The following is a 14,161-nucleotide window of genomic DNA, read 5'->3' on the forward strand; positions in this document are numbered from 1 at the left end:
ACTTCTTGAAAGGAGTTAATTTATGTGTATATTTGTACAACTATAGCACGAATTGTTTTATTAATTAGTTAGCTCAAATTGCTTTTGGGACTACTCATTGTTTTCATGAAATTTAGATTTATATCTTAAATAATTTATAATTGTGTCGATGACAGGTTTTATTATTTTTTCCTATGTCTGTAACGGATATCAGCCCATTTATCATGGTAAAGAAAAAACACCTAACGTGACGGCCATAATTTATATTTGTAATGTTTACAGAAACAACACGTACGACTAAACACGACCTTTGACCTAACTAAAGCGAGTCTAATCAATATTCACGTCTGTCTTTCATAATCATTTATCGCTAATGAACAGATTATTAGATTTTAACCATGAAAAAAAACAAAAAATGGAACCTGAAAGAGATGAAAACAATCTAATTTAGTAGCTGGTAAATCAGATCAATATACATTATAATATCAAATAAAACAGTGACTCTATTTCATGGATACTGGTTTCTGCCGACAACGATCAAAGTTTCATTTTTAGATTGAAAATACGTTACCCAACATTCAGTGCGATGGATGATAACTGCATATAATAAATGAGCATTATTCGTGAAACAAACGACGCATGCCCCGCTCACTAATCATTGACAAAATTAAAGCGCATTAATGAACCATATTGTGCGGCGCGGAAGTAGATATTTTGCCGTATTCTTCTTAATAATACTTCAGTCAAATACCGTTGAAATGAACCCTTTGTAACACCGCCTCTTCGAAAGCTCATTTACACATACTCAGGCAGTTTATGTTGGAATTAGGATCACAAATTATTTTTGTTTACTCCTCACGTACATCCATTCTAGTTTTACCTTTTTAATTTGGCAGTGTTGATCGTCATTTATCAAAGTACCATAATAACGGCCAGGTTTATTATCGATAAAAGACGGGATGATAATTGCGAAAATGGTTATTTATGAGAATTAACAACCTAGTCGGGATTAATAAACATAACATGTGGAGTAATCATTTGTCATTAAAAACAAAACACATCCAAATATCAAGGTAATAACACTTTGTCTACCCAATTACTCTTGTAGATTGGTAGTTAAAGGATTTCAAATATGGTCCAATCAGTTTAAAATTGCAAACATTCAAACTGTCACTTTTCATAGTATTTTCGATATATCCAACATAATATTGTATGAACGCCTTACACTATATAAATGTCCTTTGAAAAAATTGATTAATTTTCTACCGAAAATGGTCGATTCATTATTTTACAAAAATGGTTTCGTCCGACATCTGCATTGTTGCCCTCGTGTGTCATCTATCTCTGTCTATTGTGTAGTTATTTGTTGTATTTAGTTACTCCACTTAAATTTTAATCATTAATATGTAGGGTATGCTCATAACAAATACGTTATGAATGTTAAATGTCTGTATTGATAAGTCAGTGAATATCAATAATTGTATATCGACGCTACTATTAACTGCTGCTTAGTGTAAAAACAATTTGTGTTCCTTCAAGGTTGGCTTTAGATTAACGAGGAAACCGTCTCTCAATCCGACTGAGATCGAGGCCGAGGCATCAAAACATGTCATTGGGTTCTCTTATTCAATTCGGATAAAATGAGTAATGTAAAAAACTACTACTACTACTACTACTACTACTACTACTACTACTACTACTACTACTACTACTACTACTACTACTACTACTACTACTACTACTACAACTACAACGAGCGTTAACTTGGTAACTCACAATTTATTTTATTAACACAAGATGTGATTTCATCCGTCCATTGTTTCTCCATTGCCAATATACATAGTAAAGGGTCAGTATCCAGCAATGATTACGTTTTCAGGTGAAAGAAATTTAGATTCACTTCACGAAGTCGACATTTCGCATTCTTGATATTGTTCACTTTGAAAACATGGATTTCCTTTGGTGTATGTGTGTATTTAAGTCTATACACCATCTAGGGACGTCGAAAGCAACATGATAAATTAAACGTATTGTAACGTTCTGACACTAACATTTTATAAAGAATACTTTTATATAAGTATCTAGTGCTGAATAATATTCAAATACTGATATAGAAAGATGTTATGTTAACAAGGGCAAATGTTAATTTTCCTAAAGTGCTGATATTAAAATGCTTTGAAAGTGGTCTTTACAAGAATAATGCACTTTAGGGACGGAATTTTATTTCAATATGTTAGTGTTTTAGATTTAAGTCTTTTAAAAAACTGATGCCTGTAACAAAATAGTAGACTGTACGAGTTTGGATCTGTTTTGGTTTTAGAAATGCCGATGTTATTATTATTTACCATGAAGATGATATAAAGTGTTAGCCATGTTGAATAAACACTGGCAAAAGGCATGAATGTTTTACCCTTATATAGTTCAACTATTTCTACGGTGCCTGTTATTCACATGAAATAGATTCCAGTTTTACTCGTGCAAAATATGCAATGTAATTCTGGAAGCTTTTTAATGCAAGCACTCTACTTCAAATAGTTCCTTTTTCTTACTCAGAAATGTCAAACAAAGATAGAGTTACGTACATATTGGATTTACTAAAGTACTTATATAACATACCTAGAAAGAAATAGAGCCAAGTGCTTAGTAGGTGCATCTTTTCAGTTGTACTCATTCCTCAGACTATGTTAGTATGTATGTATTAAGACTTTCAATTCAGCGACGTTGTATATCTTTATCTTAATAATCTATTGAGTTAAACATACTCTCATTATGTGGACTGAAATACCCTTAAAAGCTATCCATAGTCATGATGTAGCCTGCTGTGGGACACAAAGCCAAAAATGTTTTATTTATCAAAGTGAACTCACAAGTATCCTGTTAACTTAATCATTAAATGAAGATTTGCTTTCACTAATTTCCGCACTCAGTCCTTTTTATTAGCATAACGACCATTACGCACGAATGAACAAAAATAGCACTTCCGTAGACTTTCATAGGGAAAGTTCCTATCATCTTGGAAACTGTGATGGAAAGATGTGGATAACAGTGGAACAAGAAGGACTGGTCCTCTTAAATTTCAGGAAAGACGAAATACGAAACACTTTGTATTCCTGAATCATATGTGTGCTTAAGTGCTGTTTTGTAAAAAAAAAAAAAAAAAAAGTTGCAAACTTTTTATTATCTATTGAAAGTCGCGATTTTTTTTCAAATACAATATTACAGGTTAGAAAAAGGGTTGTCGTAGATAACCACTTAATACCATTTTCTCCAAAATAGTTGCAATTGACTGTGTTATTTTTTATTAGAAAACTTTGTCAAGCTACGAAATTAATATTGTCTGTATTTGTTATTTGTTCAATTTGCAATGTATGTAACCACAAAACGAAATCTACAGTATACGCTATTCTTTGAGATTTATAAACAAAGGAACTGTCTCTACCCTATATTTTCTATAGAAATAAAGACAATAGCATACTTATTGGAAACTCTAACAAAAGTTTGAAAGTGACGTATGCATTGATGTACAGTTGGCTCTACGTTGTACTGTGTTTCTAACAGCTAAACCTAGCTAAGTATTTATTCTTAAGAATATACCATTTTCAGATTCTCTCTCAGTATTTCAGACAAAGAGCAGGTGTGTTGTATATTTATAGAATTCAATGACTCACTTTGTAAAGCTTACATAATTTCTAACGTTCCCGATTACATTTAAATATGTTTCCATTAAGGACAACATTCGACATCCTTAATCAAAGTGACGCTGTCCAAAGTTTAATGCATTCATGTTAGGTCAATGTACGATTCGTTCAAATGCTATGTTAGAATCGGGTAATGTTCTCACAGGCACCTTATAATGTGTTGTTCTAGTAATGATCAAAGTTCGTTCATCATAACCTGCTCCTCACCTATAGGCTGTGAATAGTATACATTCTGTCTACATTATATTCCTATCAATGAATCACATTTGCATATCATTAAGTAGGAACAGCTTCTGCATGAGTGAAGAATACTATTCACAGTAATATTACATAATATGCAGTAACCTTACAGCGTGGTAATCACACTACATCCAAATTGTATGTCTTTCTGTCTTCCTCCTTTTTATGTTCAGAGAGAGTGTAAGACATCACGAGTCCTTTGTACAATATGCTCTAATGACAGGTGATGCATCTGTATGTCATTATTACTTAAGAAGCACGCATCATTAGTATTGTAAGTAACTTTTCATGTTAAAATGTTAAAAATAAAACTGAAATGTAGGCTCTGTCTACAAGGAAAGATCAAACATTACTTAGCAATTATTACCATGAGTCATCAAAAACAATTCTTGTAATATCTTTGTAACAAACAGACGAGGATGTCACGATTTTAAAATTGTCAATTCATGCGGTTTATGAAACGCTTTATGTTTCTTTATAATTTCTCTATAAATATGTAGTATTTGTTCAAACAAATTGGAGGATTAAGATTACGCAACTATTTATTGAACATCTTTAAAAAAATTCTGTTTAATACTGTTATTATTCAATATTGCAGCCATTTGACGAAATTTGATCAATAAGGCCATCCGACGGTTAAAGTGCGGCAGTCGTCTCATTCGCCCCTGTGTCCCACACTACGAAAACCTAGTCAGTAACTATGGACGCTCAAACAACACTTTTGATAACAAATTAGGAATTTACATGATTTACGAAAGATTTTCCCCATGTGAAATTTATCGTCATGCAAATAAGCCAAAAAAAACATGGTGGCCAGGACTTGAGATGAGTACAGATAGTTATAGTGACAGTAAGTTTGTAAACAAACGACCAAACAAACAGCATTTCCTTTGGGCATGCGTATTGGATAACTACTGAAAGTAGCGATCCCATTGTCATCTGATATTTTCAAAGTTGCTAATTTAAAAGCCACAAATATTTAAAAGAGATAAACGTCTACAATCATAGATTGCATTTGGATTTATTTAAATAGAAATTCAAAGAAATTTGATAAAAGAAAAAACACTTTGCCATTCTAATTTCTATCCAACAAGCTGTTGGGTATTCTAGTAGATTCACTTGAAGTCATGTTTGATAGTTAGATCTTTGTATTAAAAAACTGACAAGACTATCCATGTTTTATTTTACGATTTGTAAATGTTTCGTACCATTTTTAGCACAACTGAACACTGATAAGGTTCAGTGGTGCTTATGCAAATATGCCTAGCAACAAGACCACGCCCATAGCAACAGCCAAACGATGGTGTATATCGCAAAGATAATAACATTGATTAATGGACAAGTGAATAAACTTTCAAACAATGTATGCAAATATGCCTAGCAACAAGACCACGCCCATAGCAACAGCCAACGATGGTGTGTATGGTAAAGGTAACAACAGGGCTGGATAGGCAACTGGATAAACATTCAGCAAATGAACACCTATACCTAGCATGGATCAGCATGTGGATACATATTTTGAAAAAGTGTACAGTTGTGCTGCAATGCCATTGGCGCTATTTTTTGTGTTATACAGACGATAAAATGGGCTATGTGAGATATGTCACTCAATGACCCGCCAGACTTCAGGACGCACAGCCGCTGAAAGGTCATTCTACATGTCAAATGTACTGATAACAAAGAGACCAGCTACAGGTACAAATCGTTATTCAGTACTGTATTTCAGCTACATGTCTTATGGAAAGTGTCTGAGGCAGTATATACTTTGACTTTCGACGGCCTACGTTTTGACGTGGACACAGCTTGCATGCACGCACGGTATTGATAAAATGCCCTTCATTTGATTCCATTTGATTGTCAGAAATCATATTTTGTATTTACTTGTGAAATTAAAATACATGAAAAACGATATAAGTCCTAATGGATGAAGGTTAAGCTGAACAAACACAAGTCAATAGGCCTAGGAGAGATGTAACGTTTACATTAGTTTCCTTGCTGTCAGTCAACAGTAAAAAAGTGACTGGTTCGTTTATTGCAAGCACTTCCCAGAGAAAATATTCTGCCCTCATTCCAATCCATCTTTTTAAGCAGTTTCCTGCGAAAATAGTCTGCTCTTGTCCCAATCCATCTTTTGAAAAAAAAAAAACATGACAATGTCCTGCCCTCGTCCATCCATCTTTTTATAAGCAGTTTCCAGCCAGTGTCCTCCTTTCCCAGTCGATATTTTTAAAAGCAGTTTCCCGCCAAAATTGTCTTCGTTCCAATCAATCTATTTATTTCTCCGAGTTGGCACATTTCATTCGTATTGTTACCTATACGGAGAAATTACCCTCCTTTTCAACTCAATTTGATAATGAGTTTTGAGACTGGGTTATTTATAGTGAAATTACCCTCATTCACCACTCAATACGATTAATGAGTTTAAAACTGGACTATTTTGTAGATGCTATCATACATTGATTTTCCCTAACATGGCAAACGGTTCGAAAAAGATCAACTAGAGTTGCGTGTTGACTGTGAGTTTGTCATTAAACAGACTTTGTCACGAAATATGTGCGTCAATAATTGTTTTGATGTGTGTTCCTGTGACAACCCCCGACTGTCACCAAGAAATTATTTCAGTTCCGAATTGTTCAGAAAAAAACATTATTAACGGTGAGTTGACGGTCAAATAGCTGTTATACGTCATTAGTATAACTCCCACGCAACAGTGGACTTTTCAAAATGAAATCGCACGCTAGAGGAATCGCGACATTCATTTTGCTTCAATAGATATAACTCTTCAGTTCCCAAGACGTAAATGTTGATAATTCGATATTAATTTTAAAGCAGCAACTGCTACATTAGTTTTGAAAATGTGTTGAAAATAATGATTTCATCGTCATGTCGTCTGCACAGTATTGAATCACCTCATTGTGTAGAAGTAGTAGTACCAAATCAACATATCAAATCAATCCGCACCCAAAAATCAGCGCCCTAGATTAATCATGATTTCAAATTATTACTATATGGGGATAAAATAAACCTTCAATTGACATGTACAATGTTAAATTATTGGTATTATAACAATTGTTGCTTATCTGACAGTAAAAGTAATTAATGCCTGAGTTACAGCTAATACAGGTTTAAGGTTGAGATGCACTCTCGTTGGCCTATATTTTATACTCAACATAATGACCTATAATCCATGTAAATAATTAGAAACGAACCTTGAACTTGTTAGAAGATTAAATTCAGCACAGAGACTTCAAATCAACTGACAATCAAACACTTGAATATAAACTCCGAATGACAAATGGCACTAGATCGGTTCTCCTGACATTGTATAAATGATATTGTTCAGAAGAATTTGTTTTTATTGACGAACGAACTAAACTTAGTAAGTGAAGGGCGGGAAAGAATTTCAAATAGAATTATGCCAAGTTGTCAAACTCGAAGTCAGGAACAATTGTCTAGATTTTACCGTATAATTTTTCAAAAGATCTAATTTGATTACAATTTGCCAAAATTTAATTTCGAATTAACATCCTTTGTATGAAAAAGGCCTTGTCACTAGCCAAATTTCATTTAATTCGTTCTAATAAAGTTCAATTTTCACGTATACATAACTTCGGTTAAATATATATGAAACACTGGTGGGTTCAGACATGTCTTAGCACAATTACGTTAAGTTGATTCGTTCACGAAGGAACGTGTTTTATTCAATGTATATTTCCTTGAAAATTGCTTAATTTTTCACGGCATATTATATTAGTAACGCTGTACTGTAAATGCACTGTCTAGTTAGAATGAAATGGGTTGAAACGTTTGGTTTATCTTAGCTTTTAGTTGATTAAATACGATAGGTTTTGAGGAACGAAATTGACGGCAATCTTACTAACTTGATTTGTTGCTATTAGAGGGATTTATGATGCTTAAGTATGATTGGTACCTCATATCCGTGGCTATTTCTATTTTTCCTTTAACCTAAGGCCTAGGGCACAATCTGTAACAGAACAAGTTTTTGTTGTTATTATTATAATTATTATTATTATTATTATTATTATACAAAACAAATTTTACTTTTGATTTGTAAAACTTCGATTACAGAAATTCCGAAATGTCTGAAATTCATGAATAAGCTCCAGAAATTTGGAATACAGGAGTTTGTGCAACTACCTTCTTATAGTACAGGGTTGTATGATGTAGTAGTAGTCCATGATACAATGGTTCTAGAAACGTGACGCCTGGGCCGGGGTTAACACCGATAAAATACTTTGGCAAGAATGCTTCATATGCATTGAAATACAGTGAATTCTAGGACAATGTGGCTGCCTTGACGGACGATTAAAACCACAAGTGCGGTAGTTTTTCCCATATTCTTTAACGCATGTATATAGCATTTTCTACCTGTAACAATCATTGACTTGGTTGGAATCCAGTAGAACATAATTCTTGATGTTATCATGTATTACTTTTTATGAATGAGGACCGTACTCACAAGTTTCTGAACGTATTGACGACTATAGAATGTACTATCGCCAAGGTTATCTGAATAAGTGGAAACCGTTCACAGACAGGCCAAGTTTTCTTCGGAAAAAGATCAACATATTGTGATAAATATATCTTTGAAAATGAAATAAACAAAATCTAATAATCTTTGCGAGGTTCTCACTTTAAACTCAACACATACAGGGAGGCATTCGTTTCGTACCAAGATCATACGTATACCATCAAAAGAACACCGGTCTACTAGATGGTCACCATGTCACGTATTCAAGACATGTAGACCTGCCATTCCATTTAAAGGGATCCTTGAATTAACTTTCTGTAAGTAATTATTGTCTTCTGAATGAGGTGCTCAATTCTGAACCATGTACGTTTGATTTGTTGTTCTAAATGTAGTGAAAATGTACACGTAAGTAGTGATCAGACTTGAAACTGCCTGCAGTCTATTAAATTAAGATGCACCAGCTATGTTATATATAGTCACGTATGACATTACCAGATACGAGGAATGATAATTTATGCAGGCCTAGGATTCATTGATATATTGTGTATAGCAACGTCACAAAGTCACGTGCAATTTTAACGTATGGAATCTGCAATAGACTATTCAAATGTGTAACTATTTACATTGTAAAAGGCTGTCCGAGTTTTGATGTAAACTGACTGCATTGTGTAGTCATATAGGAAAGTGTACTTCTGTCAAAACGTTACTTCTATACAGTCGATTATTGATGTAGACGCCCCTGGGAGTAGAGTCGACCTCACAATTTTATAGTTATATTGTTAACATCATACAGCTTTCCTCATTGCTACAAATTTTGACATCAACGTAACTCTGGGAATATGCCGGTATCGTTACTGTCAAAATAATGTGAAACGAAACCTCAAATCATGATCCCGAGTTAATCCAACCATCATTCAGCCTTCACAATACACTACCTGAATGATGGGCGCCGTGGCCGCCATTTTGACCGCGGTGACCTACTTAGAGGAATCGGATGACGTCACTGAGTACTAAAATGAAAACACGGAAATTCAAATAAATGATATCAATAAATCGCACACGCCTTGTGTATATGTCAAGTATATATTCCACAGAGTCAAGATTCACATGATGGGTTTATAACAGCATAAATAATCAAACACATTGAAGTATTATCTAGTAGCCACTCAACTATGAGATCGAAACGTCATAACTCAATGACACAGCCGTCCTTCTTGTCTCATAATTACATGCATACTATAAATACAACTTTCCTTACATTTACTCAGGACTATATTAACTCATTTTTATTCCAGGAGAAAAAAATACATTGACACTTTCTGTATGTCCCTCCGAAGCCGGAACAGCGCAATTTTATTCATGGATTTCATTAATTTTTGCAATAATAATAATAATAATAATTACATGTATTATTATTATTATTATTATTTGATCTTGGAGTTTGTAGCTGCCGCATGCCTTGTTTAATATCTGGTATTATTTAGTCTAATTCGTAATGACCCAACCATTTCCACATGAATGTATAATCAGCAAGAAATATTTAATTGCATTTCTCATGCGGATATTAGAATACGTCACCGTCATATAAATTCAGAGGCCATTTTTGAGGTAGTTATGATCATATCATACGATAATATGAAAATGTACTTTATATTTATATTAATTTTTTTCTCTAGGTGAAATAATAAACCACCAGATTAACTATTATATATTACATGTTTTAACGTGTACAAAAATAGTTAGGTATGTTGAGAAAGAAGGCTTGAAAATGTATAAGTGGTTAGTGTTCCTGATGGTTCGCTATGGCTCCGTTGCTCAAAAACCTGACGACCGGTCATGCATGTCCGCGAGGAGCCTACGTCTCACCTGGCTAAAAGCTAGCGCCCTCCATCGGCGATTAAAACATTTACTTCGAACAACTTGCGGTTTCGACATTCTTTGTTTTACAAGAAAACAAGTTTTGTTATTTGTGTAATTTTGTTGGATTGGTTTGGTTGTTTGGGTTTTACAAAATCATGTACAATTATTTCGTAATCTTGTAAGAAAAGGTAGAATTACGTACTCGACTTGCGTATTAAGGTGACTCGCATAATATGATTCAACACTTCAATGAGCGAGAACGTATTGTCTTATGTTGAATATGATAGTCTTATCATTCTTTGGTATATCACGACGATAATGGTGGTTGTGGTTTCCATGGTGATGATAATAGCTTTTTATATAACACTTCCTACATTGTGCTCAAAGTGCTGTAAGCTCATACGATTAAAGTAGTCAAATTGCAACCTTTATCTTACCTATCTCTGTGGTGGTTCAAATCTTGCTCAAGGACTTAATTCATGCATTCAGATACAAACGGCAGCGACAATGGTAAAGCCTGATTCCAATCCGTTCATCATTCTAACTTTCGATCATCATAACTACTCATGGAAAGAGCGCCAATGGCGTTGTAGCACAACTGTACAGTTTTTACGTTATCTTTACCCAGTTACCTATCTTGCCCGCACGCACGCACGCACGCACGCACGCACACACACACGCACACATATATAAACGTACGTACGTACGTACGTACGTACGTACATACATACATACATACATACATACATACATACATACATACATACATACATACATACATACATACACACACACACATACATACACACATACATACATACATACATACATACATACATACATACATACATACATACATACACACATACATACATACATACATACATACATACATACATACATACACACACATACATAAATACATACATACATACATACATACATACATACATACATTCATACATACATACATACATACATACATACACACACATACATACATACATACATACATACATACATACATACACACATACATACATACATACATACATACATACATACATACATACATACATACATACATACATACATACATACATACGTACATACATACATACATACATACACGCACATACATACATACATACATACATACATACATACATACATACATACATACATACATACATACATACATACATACATACATACATTCATACATACATACATACATACATACATACATACACACATACACACACATACACACACACATACATACATACATACATACATACATACATACATACATACATACATACATACATACATACATACATACATACATAGATACATACATACATACATACATACATGCACACATACATACATATATACATACATGATGATGATGATGATGATGATGATGATGATGATGATGATGATGATGATGATGATGATGATGATGATGATGATGATGATGATGATGATGATGATGATGATGATGATGATGATGATGATGTCGCCCTTTCAGTCTTGATAGTCTACGAACATTAACCATCTTTACGAAGATAGGATTTCTTTCAAACTACAAAATGAGCGATTGACGGACGACCACGAGAGACAAGTTGACCGTGACTGACCAACCGATTATCCTATGGAGTTAGTGGCTGGTTGGCTGACCGTGAAGTGACTGAGTGAGTGACTGAACAACTGACTGGTTGTCGGGTGGGTAGCTCGACTGACATACTTTAAGCTAACCGTGGCTGATCAACTACTTTATTGCTACAAGTATATTTTCAATAATGTACTTGACGTGGTTTAGATTGATTAGTCGTGGTTATGTACAAAGTATTCAACTTTAATACATACCCAGTTTAAAGTAATTGACTTGAACAAGTGACGCACATTAGATTCTGATGAGGGGGTCTATCCAGGAACAAAAAAAGTCGACAATATAGAAAGGAAATATGAATGGAGTAGTAATCTTACATCAGATTTAATCAGATTGTCTTGATTCCTTTGGTACGGATGGTTGTTTGTCCGAATCGAATAATCAACTGTATTGACAAACCACTTCCTCTGCTGAACAGTCAGATATGTCGATTACTAATAAAATTATACGTCGAATTCAATTGTTCGATCAAATTACTCCAACCTTAGAATCATAATTAAAACCATAACGATGCATTGTTTCGTGTTCCAATAATCTTAGTAATTGATCTTAGCCAAAATGTCCTTCAGCTTTTGTTGTATGTAATTTTACAACCAATCCAGATTAATTATCCCACGGTCAGATTTTTATGTAAAAGAGTTGGTCATGTGAGTTGAAATGAAATGACATGGTGATATAAATGTGTGAACGACTTCAAACCTTTTCCTTTTAATACTGTATCTGTAGAGGTTGCAGTACTTAGTTATCACGTGTGACCGACGTAGAGTATTTCCGCGGCGTCGTGGGTTTAAATATATCGCGTACGTACGTACGTACGTATGTGTAAGTTACGTTGATATTAAGTAGGGTCATGTTATACTATGCATTCCGAACCAACTGTTTGTTATCTGTGGCTTGTACATATGGTTACGATGATCGACCCGATACAGTGAAGATTCACCCAATATAACTGTGTTGAGAGCATCCTTGAGTGATATTATCTAGTTAATAAGTACACAGAAACATAATACAGACTGATTGTGTTCATGTTGAGACTATGCTGCTTTGGGTTAGATATAAACCCTGTGATAAAGGTATTTTGCATTAGTCAATTGATAACGTACCAGGTGATGGCTTTATGGGATGATTTCTGACGGGCGACATTTTTGTTCCTCTTCTCTAAAACAAACTATTTTTAATAGCTTTTAAGTCGGAATTTCCACAAAATGACGGACATTGAATCAGACCCCGACTTTGACCATGAACTGAGGCCGTTAAAAGCAACCAGATCTCAGACTCAACACGTTCAGGTATGATAGCATTTGTTTCTTTGTTTCTGTTAATGTTGTGATGTGACCAGTTTTGTCGTTTGCCATCTTTTTTCAAAGCGGGGTTCCTTACAACCCAACTGATTTACACAACAAAAGGTCCATACCTCTCCGTGTATACAGTGGAAACCCTTCGGCACTACTTCTACATTCAAAGTGATTCTCATTGACATGCGTATAACACGAAGTTAGTACAAACTCAAACACCAGCCAACAACTCTCGTAAACACTGACGTTTTTACGAGTCATTCTACACGACCTCGCAGTGCCTGACGACATGAAACCACCGACGTGGCCAGAATAGACCTGTTGTGGTCCATAATATACGCAAACCAGGGAAGACTTCACATTGGGGTAATAAGGTGTGGTTTGTAAGACGGAGGAACACTGACTGTGTATACCATATGAAGGAGACATAGTCGCTGCAGTATTCAAGATGTCTATGATGTGCATGCGGTTCGCTCGCCGCGACGACGATCAAGCTAGTGATACGGTAGGGCTATGTTCATCAGGTGTGGGGATGTATAGTACATATATTACAGATCATACATAGTTGTTGATATTTCTAAAAAAACCCGGTCATATTAGAGTAATTCTGGCTGTTTGTCTGTGGTGTTACTCATTACCAATCACAGACTTACACACCCCAATGCTCGCAGGACTTCCTTGTGATAATGGTGTACGCTTACATTGTATTTGCATAAACTTGTGACCACAATTACAAAGGTAAAACATGTCTGGTAGGTCGTAACAGATATTCGATGGCGTTTGTAACTTTTTAGTAAGAACTGTAAATGCAAAAACTCATTAATCGAGTGTGTCCTTAAATGCTAGACACCCGGATGTAAAGGTTACGTTTGAGGCTAGGTCTCAGTTTAAAAACATGTATACTTGAAGAAGGCATACA

General features: G+C 34.6%; 1 protein-coding gene across 2 annotated transcripts in view; it reads left to right on the forward strand.

Moving 5' to 3' along the window:
• LOC144449171 (transcobalamin-2-like) overlaps positions 1–14,161 on the forward strand; it is a 50,106-nt gene that overhangs the window by 15,643 nt on the left and 20,302 nt on the right. The window contains exon 1 of one of the 2 annotated variants that reach the window (XM_078139669.1): positions 13,442–13,747. The exons of the other annotated variant lie outside the window; for it this stretch is intronic. Coding sequence (XP_077995795.1) covers positions 13,691–13,747 — 57 coding nt within the window. The 5' untranslated portion in view covers positions 13,442–13,690. Of the gene's footprint in view, positions 1–13,441; positions 13,748–14,161 lie in introns of those variants that run through there. 2 annotated transcript variants of the gene reach the window in all.

Source organism: Glandiceps talaboti, chromosome 18 (assembly GCF_964340395.1).
Source record: "Glandiceps talaboti chromosome 18, keGlaTala1.1, whole genome shotgun sequence".
Lineage (NCBI taxonomy): Eukaryota > Metazoa > Hemichordata > Enteropneusta > Spengelidae > Glandiceps > Glandiceps talaboti.